This window comes from Jaculus jaculus, chromosome 15 (genome assembly GCF_020740685.1).
Source record: "Jaculus jaculus isolate mJacJac1 chromosome 15, mJacJac1.mat.Y.cur, whole genome shotgun sequence".
Taxonomy (NCBI): domain Eukaryota; kingdom Metazoa; phylum Chordata; class Mammalia; order Rodentia; family Dipodidae; genus Jaculus; species Jaculus jaculus.
Window position 1 is genome coordinate 23,959,733 of NC_059116.1, and position 14,130 is coordinate 23,973,862.

The 14,130-nt window shown below is 45.7% G+C and overlaps 1 protein-coding gene and 1 non-coding gene across 5 annotated transcripts in view; one reads left to right on the forward strand and one right to left on the reverse strand.

Annotated features, from left to right (window-relative positions):
* Nucleotides 1-14,130, reverse strand: part of Tmem241 (transmembrane protein 241) — a 152,061-nt gene that overhangs the window by 64,253 nt on the left and 73,678 nt on the right. For all 4 annotated transcript variants that reach the window (XM_045135129.1, XM_045135132.1, XM_045135131.1 and 1 more), the window contains one exon: nt 4,730-4,799. In XM_045135129.1, the coding sequence (XP_044991064.1) occupies nt 4,730-4,799 (70 nt within the window). The remainder of the gene's footprint in view (nt 1-4,729; nt 4,800-14,130) is intronic.
* On the forward strand, nt 12,585-12,690 carry LOC123455168. The gene has a single exon (XR_006633726.1). It is a non-coding gene; the product is annotated as a U6 spliceosomal RNA (small nuclear RNA).

Sequence of the window (14,130 nt, forward strand, 5' to 3'; positions counted from 1 at the left end):
AGCCAATGCTTTCCTCCCTCTATTGTTTTTAATAGAAACAGGGGTGCTGGAGAGATGGCTAAGTAGTTAAGGCATTTGCCTGCAAAGCCAAAGGGCCCAGGTTCGATTCCCCAGGACCCATGTAAGCCAGATGCACAAGGTGGCACATGCATCTGGAGTTCATTTGCAATGGCTGGATGCCCTAGTGTGCCCACTCTTTCTCTCTCTGTCTCTCTCAAATAAATAAATAAAAATAAAATAAAATAAAGAAACAGGGTCTCACTAGCCTGGATCTTCAACCTTCCCAGCTCAGCCTCCTGTGTATTGAAGTTACAGTGGGCACCACCACACCCAGTTTACCAATCAAGTTCTAATCATTATACCACCTCCAGTGTATTTGTGCCTTCTAAGTATCTCTGAATAAAAACATTCATAAACTCTGAAAAGCTCTATCTTTCCAGGGAGCTATGAAGGAAGCATTTCACTGGAGGTGAGAGAGGTATAGAAACTGGAGAGGACTCTAGATAAATCATGAAGAAAAAAAAGTACATATATGACAGTGTTATGGTCTGGTAATAGTGTCTCCCCAAAGGCTCATGTATTGAAGGTCCCTAAATGGTGACACTATTTGGGGAGGTACTACAAGCTTTAAAAAGTGGTGCCTAGGACTGGAGAGATGGTGTAGCGGCTAAGGCACTTAAAAGCCAGAGGACCCAGGTTTGATTCTCCAGTACCCATGTAAAGCCAGATGCATGCGTCTGGAGTTCGTTTGTAGTGGCTGGAGGCCCTGGCATGTTCATTCTTTCTCTTTCTATCTGCCTCTTTCTCTCCCTCCCATAAATAAGTAAATATTTGAAAAAAAAAAAGAGAAGGTGGTGCTGGAGGAAGTGAATCACTGGGGACAGGTTCTTGAGGGTGTCTATATTAAAGCATTTCTCGTCAGGTTAAACCAGAGCAAGCATACCTGGGGCTGAATTTCACAGAAATATGGACTTCACTTCATTCGCTCAGTTTCACAGCCACACTCTAGTTCAGACGCAGGGGTAGCTATTGAGTTTTCCCTGTGTATGTTTCGGTGTGCTTGATCCTAGTGACATGCCAAGTTCATTCAGACTAGCATCAGCAGGATTAAGCTGCGGATTAAGATGTCAATCTCGTACCCTGTGGGTAAGCAGTGGACTTACCCAAGCAGATCAAGTGAACTGGATTTCTATTCTTAGCTGTGCTCACTGACCCTCAGGAGTCTGACCAAGCCTGCCCTTTTTCTCCTTTTCTCTTGCCTTGGGTTCTGTGTCCTTTAAATGAGCACAGCAGTTCTCATATCCTATTTTACCTAATCCAGAGACTTTTAAATCAGAAACATCAGCTAGCCCCAAAGTCTTGTTTTATTGTCAAGGATACTAAAGCACAGTTAGAATCCAGGGACATAAAATGACTCCCCCGTCCCCACACCAAAGCTCACGTACTGAAGACTTGGTGTCTGATGTAAACAGTGTTCAGAGGTAGGGCTTTGGGGGAGTGGGCAGACCATAAGGGAACTGACTTCATGAATGGACTAATCCATTGACACATTCACAGTTTAAAGGAACTATTGAGAAGTGATGGAAACATCAAGAGGCGGCACCTGCTGACAGGAACTAGATCTCTGAGAACATGCCTCTGCAGGACGTCTCTTGTCTCCCGCCCCTTCCCTTCCTGCCTCACTTCTCTTCTTCCTGGCTGTCACACACATTTTTTTTTTATTGCCTCCCATCAGGCCCCAGTAATGGAGCTGGCCAACCTTGGGCAGAAAGTTCTGAGACCATAAGCCCAGATAGACCCTTGTCCTTTAAACTTTCTCTCAAGTATGTCACAGCAACCAAAGTGCAATACAGTCACCACAGGGACAGAAGGTGCTCCAGTCTGCCCCTGGCTGTGAGAGCTGGGGCAGAACTGGGCAACCCTGCTCTGGGGGCCCCTTGTTGGTGGCTTCCAACCCTCTGCATCTAGGAACGAACATCACAGGAGCTGTCCAATCTCCCATTCTGCTGGTCTCTCCCTCTCTTCACCTCCAGCCAGAGGAAGGGCAGGACTCCACCTTGACCGGTTCCCTGAGAGCAGACGTGGCTAGGATAAGCTAATCCCAGAGTGTAACAGGCACGCTTAGGGAGGCATCCTGGACTTCTTCCTATTGCTTGACTTGTTCACAAAGAATCCTGGGAATGAGAGGTGCCCTCTTCCAGCTCATAGCTACCCCCTCCCCCCAAGTCTGCATATGATCCTTTCTAAAATTCCCCAGGGGACTGGAAAGAGGGCTTACCAGTTACAGTGCTTGCCTGCGAAGCCTAAGGACCCAGGTTCAACTCCCCAGGACCCACATAAGCCAGATGCACAAGGTGAGGCATGTGTACAGGTGAGGTATGCACACAGGGTGGCATATGTGTTTTGAGTTCGTTTGCAGTGGCTAAGGCCTGGTACACCACTATTTTTCCTTTCTCTCTCTCAAATAAAAAATAAAAAACTCAGGGCTGGAGAGACGGCTTAGCAGTTAAGATGCTTGTCTGCAAAGCCAAAGGACTCAGGTTCGATTCCCCAGTACCCATGTAGACCAGATGCATGAGGTGGCGCATGCATCTGGAGTTCATTTGCAGCGGCTAGAGGTTCTGGCTTGTCCATTCTATGTCTCTAGCTCTCTCTCCAATAAATAAATTATTTTTAAGAACTAAAATAAATAAATAAACTTCCCCAGGACCTCCTGAAGGTGACAATTCCTAGTTTGAGATGTGACCATGGAGGAGCCAGTGGAATGATACGGAGAAAACATTCTTGACAAATGTTAAGCTTTCTACTGAAGCCAGGAGGGGTAAAGCATAATAGAGACTTCGGTCAAGGCAAGCAAACATCCACAACTCATTAAAATAACAAGACCTGGCTTCTAATGTTGAGTTACAAGAAAGCTACAGATTAAAAGGGGCAGAAATAGAACCAGAATGTTCCACAAAGCCAACACCATTGAGCTGTGAATGCTCTTCTCTGTTCCAAATACTCAAACAAACGTCCACCTCCCCCTTCCTGCCTGCCACAGACCCTGCTTGCCCATGCTGCCCAACAATCACCCTCAAAAGGAAACCAATGCGGGCTGGAGAGATGGCTTAGCGGTTAAGCGCTTGCCTGTGAAGCCTAAGGACCCTGGTTCAAGGCTTGATTCCCCAGGACCCACGTTAGCCAGATGCACAAGGGGGCGCACGCATCTGGAGTTCGTTTGCGGTGGCTGGAGGCCCTGGCGCGCCCACTCGCCTCTCTACCTCTCTGCTTCTTTCTCTCTCTGTCTGTCGCTCTCAAATAAATAAATAAAAATTAAAATTAAAAAAAAAAAAAAAAGGAAACCAATGCCCAGGTGCCCCAGCAGCATAACCCCAGCTAACAGGAAAGTGAATAAACTGATCAAACGGACAGCAACAGGAAGGGAGTATTATTAGTGCTTCCCTGAAACTATTCTGAAGGAGATAAATGCAATCATTTTAAGGCTCAAATGCAGAAACAAAGTCTACAATATTGATTTTTTTTTCACCTTTTTTGCCCTAATGCACCTGAGAGGCATGACGTACTCTGTTCAGAAACAGGCTGGTCTCCATCCCTGTCCTTATCAGGGCCAAACACTTCTGCCCACCTTGTTGTCTAGACACCTCCTGGTTGCTGTTGCCCACCATGCCCTAGTGAGTCTTGGGCTCAGTGGAGGTATTTTGAAGGTTGCCTCTGGGAGCAAGACGGAGGCCAAGGTAGAAGCCAAGAGGACTCTCAAGTCTCCCCTTGAAAGGAGTCAGTTTCATAAGTTTCTTTTAAAAATATTGTTAGCCAGGCATGGTGGCGCACACCTTTAATCCCAGCACTCGGGAGGCAGAGGTAGGAGGATCACCATGAGTTCGAGGCCACCCTGAGATTACAGAGTGAATTCCAGATCAACCTGGACCAGAGTGAGACCCTACCTCAAGAAAACAACAACAACAAAATATTGTTTATTTATTGTGGGGGGGAGGCAGGTAAAGAGAGAAAGTATGGATGTACCAGGGTCTCTAGCTACTGCAAACAAACTCCAAATGCATGCGCCACCATGTGCATCTGGCTGACATGGGACCTGGAGAATCCAACCTGGGTCCTTAGGCTACACAGGCAAGCACCTTAACCACTAAGCCATCTCTGCAGCCCCTCATCAGTTTTATACATTGAAATTCAGGGTGAGATTCGGTTGTGGAGGGAAAGTGGCATTGGAAGTCCAGCTCTTTACAAGCTGGCTGTGGCACACTTGAAGGCCAGGGGTCCTGTTGGGCCCAGGCTGTCCCTGAGCACCCGCAGGTAGGCGTTCAGTAACAGCTTGCTGAGGACAGAGGGAGCTGTCTCCCAGATGTATCTTCCACTCACTTCTGCAACTCATTCAAGCTCCCTGTAGGAGCCCTGGGCTGCACAGAGATGAAGACACGGCCAGTGGCAGAGAGCACAGGCATCAAGATTACCTGGCATGGGCTGGAGAGATGGCGTAGCGGTTAAGCGCTTGCCTGTGAAGCCTAAGGACCCCGGTTCGAGGCTCGGTTCCCCAGGTCCCACGTTAGCCAGATGCACAAGGGGGCGCACGCGTCTGGAGTTCGTTTGCAGAGGCTGGAGGTCCTGGCGCGCCCATTCTCTCTCTCTCTCTACCTGTCTTTCTCTCTGTGTCTGTCGCTCTCAAATAAATAAAAAAAATTTAAAAAAAATAAAGATAAAAATAAAAGATTACCTGGCGCAGCAGCCGCCGTGGAACCTGGAGGAATACAGGAACGGGAAGTCCAAGACGCCGAGCAGATCACCTGGGGAACACAGCACTCATGACACGGTGGCCCACGCGGCCTCCCACCTGGCCCCTCTGCCCCAAGCCACCCTGGGTAACATCCAGGGTCTTCTGCCACTACATTCCCTCCAGCAAGCCCTGGGGCTCTGCTACTGTGTCGCCTTCCGGTAAGAGTAACAAGGTAATAACAGTGTGCTGCGCAGGCCTGGATGTGAGATGATGAGACTTTCTGTCTTTCAGTCCTTGTAACAACTCGGCCAGGGTCTGTGATCTCCTCTGTAACTCAGATGGTTTAATTGCTGAACAGTAGAGCCAGAAAACTCTGCTGGGTAAATCCAGACCCTAAAAGCATCCTCCACCAAGCCAGCCATCCCACATGAGGGAGAGGGTAAGGGAGGAAACATGTTCTTTGAAGATGCTTTTTGTCTTCCTTTTTAAGCAATTTTTACTTATTTGAGAGAAAGAAAGAGGCAGGTGGGGGGGGGGGAGAATGGGCACGCCAGGTCCTCCAGCCACTGCAAATCCAGACGCATGCACCCCCCTTGTGCATCTGGCTTATGTGGGTCCTGGGGAATCAAATCTGGATCCTTTGGCTTTGCAGGCAAGTAAGTGCCTTAACCACTAAGCTATCTCTCTAGCCCCTTTTCTTCTTCTTAATTTAGCTTTATGTCTAAAAAAAAAAAAAAAGAGAACATGAATGTATTCCCCTGATGTCTTTTTTTTTTTTCATTTTAGCACAGAGGCCAGACCAAGCATGCATAGTCATTTCAGTCAAAGGCCCAAAGGGGACATTCATTCCTCGTGAAGTCAGTTCATTCTTTGAGTTCCACTTCTTAGAAGAGGAAAGAATCACGCATGCTGGCTGCTTCCCTCCCCGGAATTCGAACTTGGTCACAAACAAGAAGTCAGGAGATTAAGAAAGCAGAAAGCCTTCCAAAACTGCCCAAGAAAAGGAATTAAGCATTTCCACAGCAGATAGCTTAATCCTTTCAAATCTGGGATTCCTGACACGGCTGGAGGCTGGTCCTGCAAACCTCTGGGTAGCTTTTGTCTCAGGTAGGAGCAGACTATAGTGCAGGGCTGGTTTTCCTAAGGACTCACTGTTTATTGGGCATGCAGGCAGCTATTTCCTTCACTACTTTGCCTATTAATCAAGCATGTCAGGCTGGGATTTAGTCCGGTGGTAGAATATTTGCCTAGTATGAGCAAGGCTCTGTGTTCCATCCCCCGGACCTCACAAAAAAAAAAAAAAAAAAAAAAAAAAGCATTGCAAAAGGCACAACATGAACCCTCTAAGCAATCTCAAATGATTTAATCAAGCATCTAGTATAAAGTACTGAATTCTATTTCTCTGGAAGGCAAATTTCCTTATTGTAACTGATATTTACTTGTTTGTTCATGCCCACGTATCTACCTAGCTGAAATGGTTTCTTGGGACTGGTTTGCCATAGTCTGTCATGAGGTCCGGAGTTCTTAGCAGGGCATGGTGGCACACACCTTTAATCCCATAATCCCGGCACTCAGGAGGCAGAGGTAGGAGGATCATTGTGAGTTCGAGCCTGGGACTACATAGCAAATTCCAGGTCAGCCTGAGCTAGAGTGAGAGCCTACCTTGAAAATCAAAAAAGAGAGAGAGAGAGAGTTCTTGTCCTTGAGCTGAAGCGATGGCTTAGCAGTTAAAATGCTTGTCTGCAAAGCCAAAGGACACGGTTCAATTCCCCAGTACCCATGTAAAGCCAGATGCACAAGGTGGCACATGTGGTCTGGAGTTCATTTGCAGTGGCTAGAGGCCCTGGCATGTCCATTATCTTTATCTGCCTTTCTCCTCTCTCTCTCTCTCAAATAAATAAATAATTTTTTTAAAAAAATAGTTTTTGAACTTGGGTCACAATTCCACTGAATACTTCCAGTGTCCACTTGGGATGTGTGTTGATGGAGGGATCCTGAAAACCACATCACTAGGCTCAGATCTCTAGTGTGTGATGCACACAGTATATTCTGAGGTTCTCTTCCCCCACAGAAGCAAAAGGGCCCAGGTTCAATACTCCAATATCCATGTAAAACCAGATGTACAAGGTGGCACATGTGTCTGGAGTTTGCAGTGGCTACAGGCCCTGGCATGCCCATTCTCTGTATCTGCCCCTTTCTCTCTCTCTCTCTCTCAAATGCATAAATAAATTTAAAAAGAAAGAAAGAAAGAAAGCAGGCAAGCAAGCCTGGCATGATGACACACACCTTTAATCCCAGCACTTGGGAGACAGGGGTAGGAGTATTGCCATGAATTCAAGGCCACCCTGAGACTACATAGTGAATTCCAAGTCAGCCTGGGCTAGAGGGAGACCCTACCTCGAAAAAAAAAAAAAAAAAGAGTTCTTGTACTTGGGTCACAATCCCACTGGATACTTCCAGTGTCCACTTGGGATGTGAGATGGTAGAGGGATCCTGTGAGCCACGCCATCAGGCTCAGATCTCTAGTGTAGGATGCACATGGTCTATTCTGAGGTCCCTTCCTCCACAGAAGCGACAGCCAAGATAACCCTGGGACAGCAGACTGCCAGAGAGGCCAGCGGTCCCTGCTCGGCATGCGGAAGGGACATCCGTGGAGAATTTGCTGTGTTTCTGGTGCAGCTGTTGGCTCTTGGCCTGTGCCCAGTTTTCCCTCCCAGTGAGAGCGGAAGGGCAGCGCAGGCAAGGCGACAATGGGGAACGGTGGCGGGGGGGAGGGGGAACGATCGATTCAAGCTGGGACCCGGAGCCCCTGCAGGCTGTGCCCCCTCTTGGCATCCTATCGTCCACTCCGTGGGGGGGTGGGGGGCTGTTTGCTAAATTCACAGGTGCACTGGTAACCGTTAGAGCTGAGCCCCAGCTTTTGAGAGCAGCGGAATGGTCAGCGCTAGACTGGAAGGGAGGAAAATCAAGATCAAACCCCGGACCTAGGGAGGTTGCCAATGAGATGACCCGTATCTAGATCCTGAACTCATCCCATAAATGAGAGGGGGAGGGAGAAAGAAACAGAGAGAGGAAGGAAGGAAGAGAGGGCGGAATGGGGGAAGGGAAGGGATGGAAGGGGAGAGGAAAAGAAGGGTGGAAAAGGGAGTCTGCCCTACCTCCTAGAACTATAAGATCCTGAGAGCAGTTTCTCTCCACTTACACCTCCCCGTGTCCCCTGTGGCTAGCACCAAACAACACAATAGCAAATAAGCTGCTGGAACAAGCATATCTATCTGAAAGACCTGTGTGGTGGTTTGATTCAGGTGTCCCCCATAAAATGGTAAATAAGAATCATCTTTTAGCTGAAGCAAAGGCGGTCTCATCAGGCAAAAAAAAAAAAAAAAATTAAATGTTTTATTTATTTAATTATTTGAGAAAGAGGCAGACATATATACACATATGCACAGAGAGAGAGAGAAAGAGAGAGAGAGAGAGAGAGAGAGAGCAAGAGTGAGAGAATGGGCATACCAGGGCCTCTAGCCACTGCAAATGAACCTCAGATACATGCACCGCCTTGTGCATCTGGTTTATTTAAGTACTGGGGAGTTGAACCTGGGTCCTTAGGCTTCATAGGCAAGTGCCTTAACTGCCAAGCCATCTTTCCAGTTCCCCAAAATTATTTATACTAGTACATTGGAAACAGTTCAGGAAGCAAATGAACAGATAAGCCAGGGGAATTAGCAAGTATAACTTTCCAAGGCTTTGAAGTTAAAAGGCAGAGAAGGGCTGGAGAGATGGCTTCATGGTTAAGGCACTTGCCTGAGAGGTCTAAGGACCCAGATTCAATTCTCCAGGTCCCAAGTAAGCCAGATGCATATGGTGGTTCGTGTGTCTGGAGCTTGTTGACTGTGGCTGGAGTGCCCACTCTCACTAACTCTGTTCACTGTATATCTCCCTCTCTCTAATAAATTAGAAATGGACAGGCGTCACTGTGGACAGATGGACAGTCATGCATTAAGGAAAAGGTAGTTCAAATTATCTACAGGAGACAGACAGAGGCTCAGCTATGCCATATGCCATCTACGAGCTCTGCTCCCTCTCGAGGGCTCCCTGAGGAGACTCAGTCAAAGAGTCTGGAGCAACTGAAAACACCCGCGGGCTGGAGGGATGCTCAGTGGTTAGGTGCGCTTCCTGCACAAGCAAGAGAGCCTGAGGGGGTGCCTCAGACTGCTTGAGTTCAAATCTCCAGATAGGATGTAAAACAGTCAGGAGTGGTCACGCATGCCTGTAACCCCAGCCCCACAGTGGAGCAGAGACCCATGAATCCGTGGAAACTCACAAGCTCTGGAAACAGTAAAAAGAGATTCTGGCTCAAAACTGATACCAGATGGAAGAGCAATGGAGCGAGACATCCAAATGTCCCCCCCCCCCCCACAGGCCAGCATATGGGGGGGCTGCACAGGCACATACATATGCACAAACCACAGAGCCCTCGCTGTAGCCCCTGAAAAATAAGACTTTTAGAGGTGACATCATGAGAGAGCCAGAAAAAAGTTTCAGGGCTTCAAGTCCTTTTCCGCCCCGTTGTAAGGAGCATGGCCAATAAAGCATGTGATTTTGCCATTCTACACATAGATGTGACTGTGTTATGGGTGACATGAACTTCTGCAAGGATTTGAATGTGATTTGTGCCCTCCAAAACTCATGTTCAAGTCAACTTTATGAGGTAACAAGAGGGCAGAAAAGAACCTCCTTTTCAGGACATGTTATAATTAAAAATATAAGACTACATAGTAAATAAAAAAAAATATATTGCCAGGTATGGTGGCACATGTCTTTAATCCCCAAGGCCACCCTGAGACTACATAGTGAATTCCAGGTCAGCCTGGGCTAGAGTGAGACCCTACCTTGAAAAACCAAAAATAAATAAATCTGCAATGAAAAGATATCAAGTCACAAAGACAAACTCCTCAGAATAGCATCCACACTCTTAGCAGAAACCAGGAAAAAAAAAAATGATTTCAAGACCTGAAAGTCAGTCAAAATTACTATACCCACTGCTGTTATCTTTTTAAAGTGATACAGAAATAAAGACTTTCCAAGATAAGAACAAACTAAAGCAATGCAGGCCAACTAACCTGGCAGTATAGATGATTTTAAAAGTAATCCTGTACGCACAGAAGGAAGAAGCAGTGTAGATGATTCTAGAAGTAATCCTGTATGCACAGAAGGAAGAAGCAGTATAAATGATTCTAGAAGTAATCCTGTATGCACAGAAGGAAGAAAGACAGCCAAAACACCAGAGCACTTGACAGAATAAATTCCATGAGAATGGAGGAACAAATGAGAGTTTAAAAGTATGTGGAGGCTGGAGAGATGGCTTAGTGGTTAAGGGTTAGTCTATGAAGCCTAAGAACCCAGGTTCGATTGACCAATACCCATATAAGCCAAATGCACAAGGTGGCACATGCTTCTGGAGTGCATTTGCAGTGGCTAGAGGCCCTGATATGCACTCATGCTCGCTCGCTCTCTCTCTCTCTCTCTCTCTCTCTCTCTCTCTCTCTCTCTCAAATAAATAAATAAAGTTTAAAATATATTTTATTAAGAATTATTGGGCTGACAGAAAGCTGAAGGAAGCCATTCTACATGCAGTTCAATGGGAGAAAGAGATACCACCAGTGAAGATACTCAACAGTGGACCCTGCAAGCCTTATAATTTGCCAGCCAGGCCAAAGGATCCAACGGTGCAATAGTGGCAGGTCTGTCATGGTGGAAACCAACTGCCCTCCGATTGGACTGGAGGCCTGCTCCATGGGGGTGCAGGGGAATACATCCCTGATACTGAAAACTGAAAACAGGGTAGTCATGAGCCCTAGGGGTGTAACATCGGCTGATGTCTGGAAAAAAGTATATACTATGCTTATCAAACCACCCAGTAAGCACTTCTCTTAATATTTATACCCTTATATTAACACTACTCTCACTTTGGGTAGAGAATCTTCTCTTTTCAGATGGCAGTGACCTTGGGATGACTCAGAAGGTATCATAGTGCTGGAAAGAAGTGACTGGCATACTGAGTAAGATCTCGATCACACCTTTCAAGGCTCAGGGTCTAATGCGGAAGAGGTGGTGGAAAGAATATAAGAGCCAAAGGAAGGGCAGGACTCCTTACAATGTGCTCCCTCCAGACATAAAATGGCCTGGATATCCATGACCTCATAGTGCCTGACACTACCTACACAAGACCATCATAAGAGGAAGAAAAGATCATGACATCAAAATAAAAGAGAGACTGATTGAGAGGGGGAGGGGATATGATGGAGAGTGGAATTTCAAAGGGGAAAGTAGGGGGAGAGGGTATTACCATGGGATATTTTTTATAATCATGGAAAATGTTAATAAAAATTGAGAAAAAAAAAAAAAAAGAAATGGAAGAAAGTGACCAAACTGTAACCAGACATGAAACATCCCAGAGACCAGGGAAGAAAGTGACCAAAATGTAACTCAGATATGAAACATCCCAGAGACCAGGGAAGAAAGTGACAAAAATGTAACCATATAAGAAACATACCAGAGACCAGGCAAGAAAGTGACCAAAATGTAACCAGATAAGAAACATCCCAGAATACCTCCAGTGAGTTGTTGGCCAGGGAGGTCCCTGATGCCCCCAAAACATTATAGGCCATTGCTGAGGCCCTTGGTTTCCCACCAGGAATAGACGGTAAGACCCTATTGCTGAAGACTCCACATACTTGGGCTGCAAGGCCACTGAGAAATCCTGCTGGAACTGAGTTGATAACCTCCTCGATGTAGATCAGCTGATAGAAAGCTGGAAGAAGCCATTCTACATGCAGTTCAATGGGAGAAAGAGATACCACCAGTGAAGATACTCAATAGTGGACACTGCAAGCCTTACAATTGGCCAGCCAGGCCAAAGGATCCAACGGTGCAATAGTGGCAGGTCTGTCATGGTGGAAACCAACTGCCCTCCAATTGGACTGGAGGCCCGCTCCATGGGGGGGGAATACATCCCTGATACTGAAAACTTAAAACAGGGGTAGTCATGAGCCCTAAGGGTGTAACATTGGCTGATATCTGGAAAAATGTATATACTATGCTTATCAATCCACCCAGTAAGCACTTCTCTTAGTATTCATACCCTTACAGTTATGCTACTCTCATTTTGGGTAGAGAATCTTCTCTTTTCAGATGGCAGTGACCTTGGCATGACTCAGAAGGTATCATAGTGCTGGAAAGAAGTGACTGGAGTACTGACTAACATCTCGATCACAGCTTCCAAGGCTCAGGTCTAATGCGGAAGAGGTGGCAGAAAGAATGTAAGAGCCAAAGGAAGGGTAGGACTCCTTACAACATGCTCCCTCCGGACATAAAATGGCCTGGATATCCATGACCTCACAGTGCCTGACACTACCTACACAAGATCATCATATGAGGAAGAAAAGATCACGACATCAAAATAAAAGAGAGACTGATTGAGAGGGGGAGGGAATATGATGGAGAGTGGAGGTTCAAAGGGGAAAATGGGGGTAGGGAGGGTATTACCATAAGATATTTTTTATAATCATGAAAGATGTTAATAAAAATTGAGAAAAAAATAAATAATTTCTTTCAAAAAGGGGGGCTGAAAAGATAGTTTAGTGGTTAAGGTGCTTGCCTGCAAAGCCTAAAGTCCCAGGTTTGATTCCCCAGTACCCATGTAAGCCAGAGGCACGAGGTGGTGCATGTGTCTGGAGTTTGTTTGCAGTGGCTAGAGGCCCTGGCATGCCCATTCTCTCTACCTACATCTCCTCCACCCTCTCTCTCTCTCTCTCAAGTAAATAAATAAATAAATAAAATATTTAAAACAAGACTTGTACTTGCTATAGCAGCACATATACTAAAATTGGAACAATACAGAGTAAATTAGCATGGCCCCTGAAAAGGATGACATGCAAATTCATGAAGCACTCTGTATTTTAAAACAAAACAAAAAACAGGGCTGGTGACATGGCTCAGTTGTTAAAGGCACTTACTTGGAAAGCCTGATAGCCTGGGTTCAATTCCCCAGCACTCACATAAGGCCAGACGCACAAGTTGGCACATGTTTGTGGCATTCATTTGAAGTGACAGGAGGCCCTGGCGTACCCATTCTCTCTCTCTCTCTCTCTCAAATAAATAAAAATTAAAAAAAAAAAAAAAACAGGCCTTAATTTAAGACCTAACACTTTGAAAGTCCCATTGGGAGAACACTTCAAGACACTGGAGAGGGGATTTGGGAAGGGGTAGATTTAAGGTAGTGGTGGGAGGGGATTATAATCATGGTATATTGTCTATATTTATGGAAATTGTCAATAAAAAAGGCTTTTAAAAGTACAACTGGCCAATAATCGTCTGAAAAAAAAGTTTAATATCTCTAGCCATCAGGGAAATAAAACATAAATTAAAACTACATTTGGGCTGGAGAGGTGGCTTAGCGGTTAAGCGCTTGCCCGTGAAGCCTTAGGACCCCAGTTCGAGGCTCGATTCCCCAGGACCCACGTTAGCAAGGGGTCCTGGTGTGCCTGTTTCTCTCCATTATTCCTTTCTTTCTCTCAAAAAAAACTAAAAAAAATTTTTTGTTTATTTTATTTATTTATTTGAGAGCGACAGACAGACAGAGAAAGAGGCAGATAGAGAGAGAGAATGGACGTGCCAGGGCCACTCGCCACTGCAAACAAACTCCAGATGCATGCGCCCCCTTGTGCATCTGGCTAAGGTGGCTCCCGGGGAATCGAGCCTTGAACTGGGGTTCTTTGTCTTCACAGGCAAGCGCTTAACCACTAAGCCACCTCTCCAGCCAATAAAAACATTTTTTTGTTTTGTTTTGCTTTTCGAGGTAGGGTCTCACTCTAGTTCAGGCTGACCTGGAATTCACTCTGTAGTCTCAGGGTGGCCTTGAGCTCACGGTGATCCTCCTACCTCTGCCTCCTGAGTGCTGGGATTAAAGGCATGCGCCACCATGCCCAGCCCAATAAAAATATTTTTTAAGTGCTTGTAAAATAACCAAATTATGGAATCAGTAAAGGTGTCTGGCAACAATGAATGATGAACACACAATAAAGTTTTTACTCAGCCATAAAGAAGAACAAAATTATGTCATTTGCAGGAAAATGAATGGAATTGGGAACTACCATATTAAGCAAATCAAGCCAAACTCAGCAATACAAATATTGCATATTTTCTCGCATATGTAGCACCTAGGCTTACTAATATGTAAATGTTTACATATGACATAAAAGTTGAAGGGAGACTATTTTGGGAGAAGAATAGGGACCAACAAGAGAGTTCAAGAAGAAATAAACAATAAGCACAATATAATGACATGCTCATATGAAGATGTCATAATGGATCCCAGCATTTTGTAGACTTTTATTTTTTTG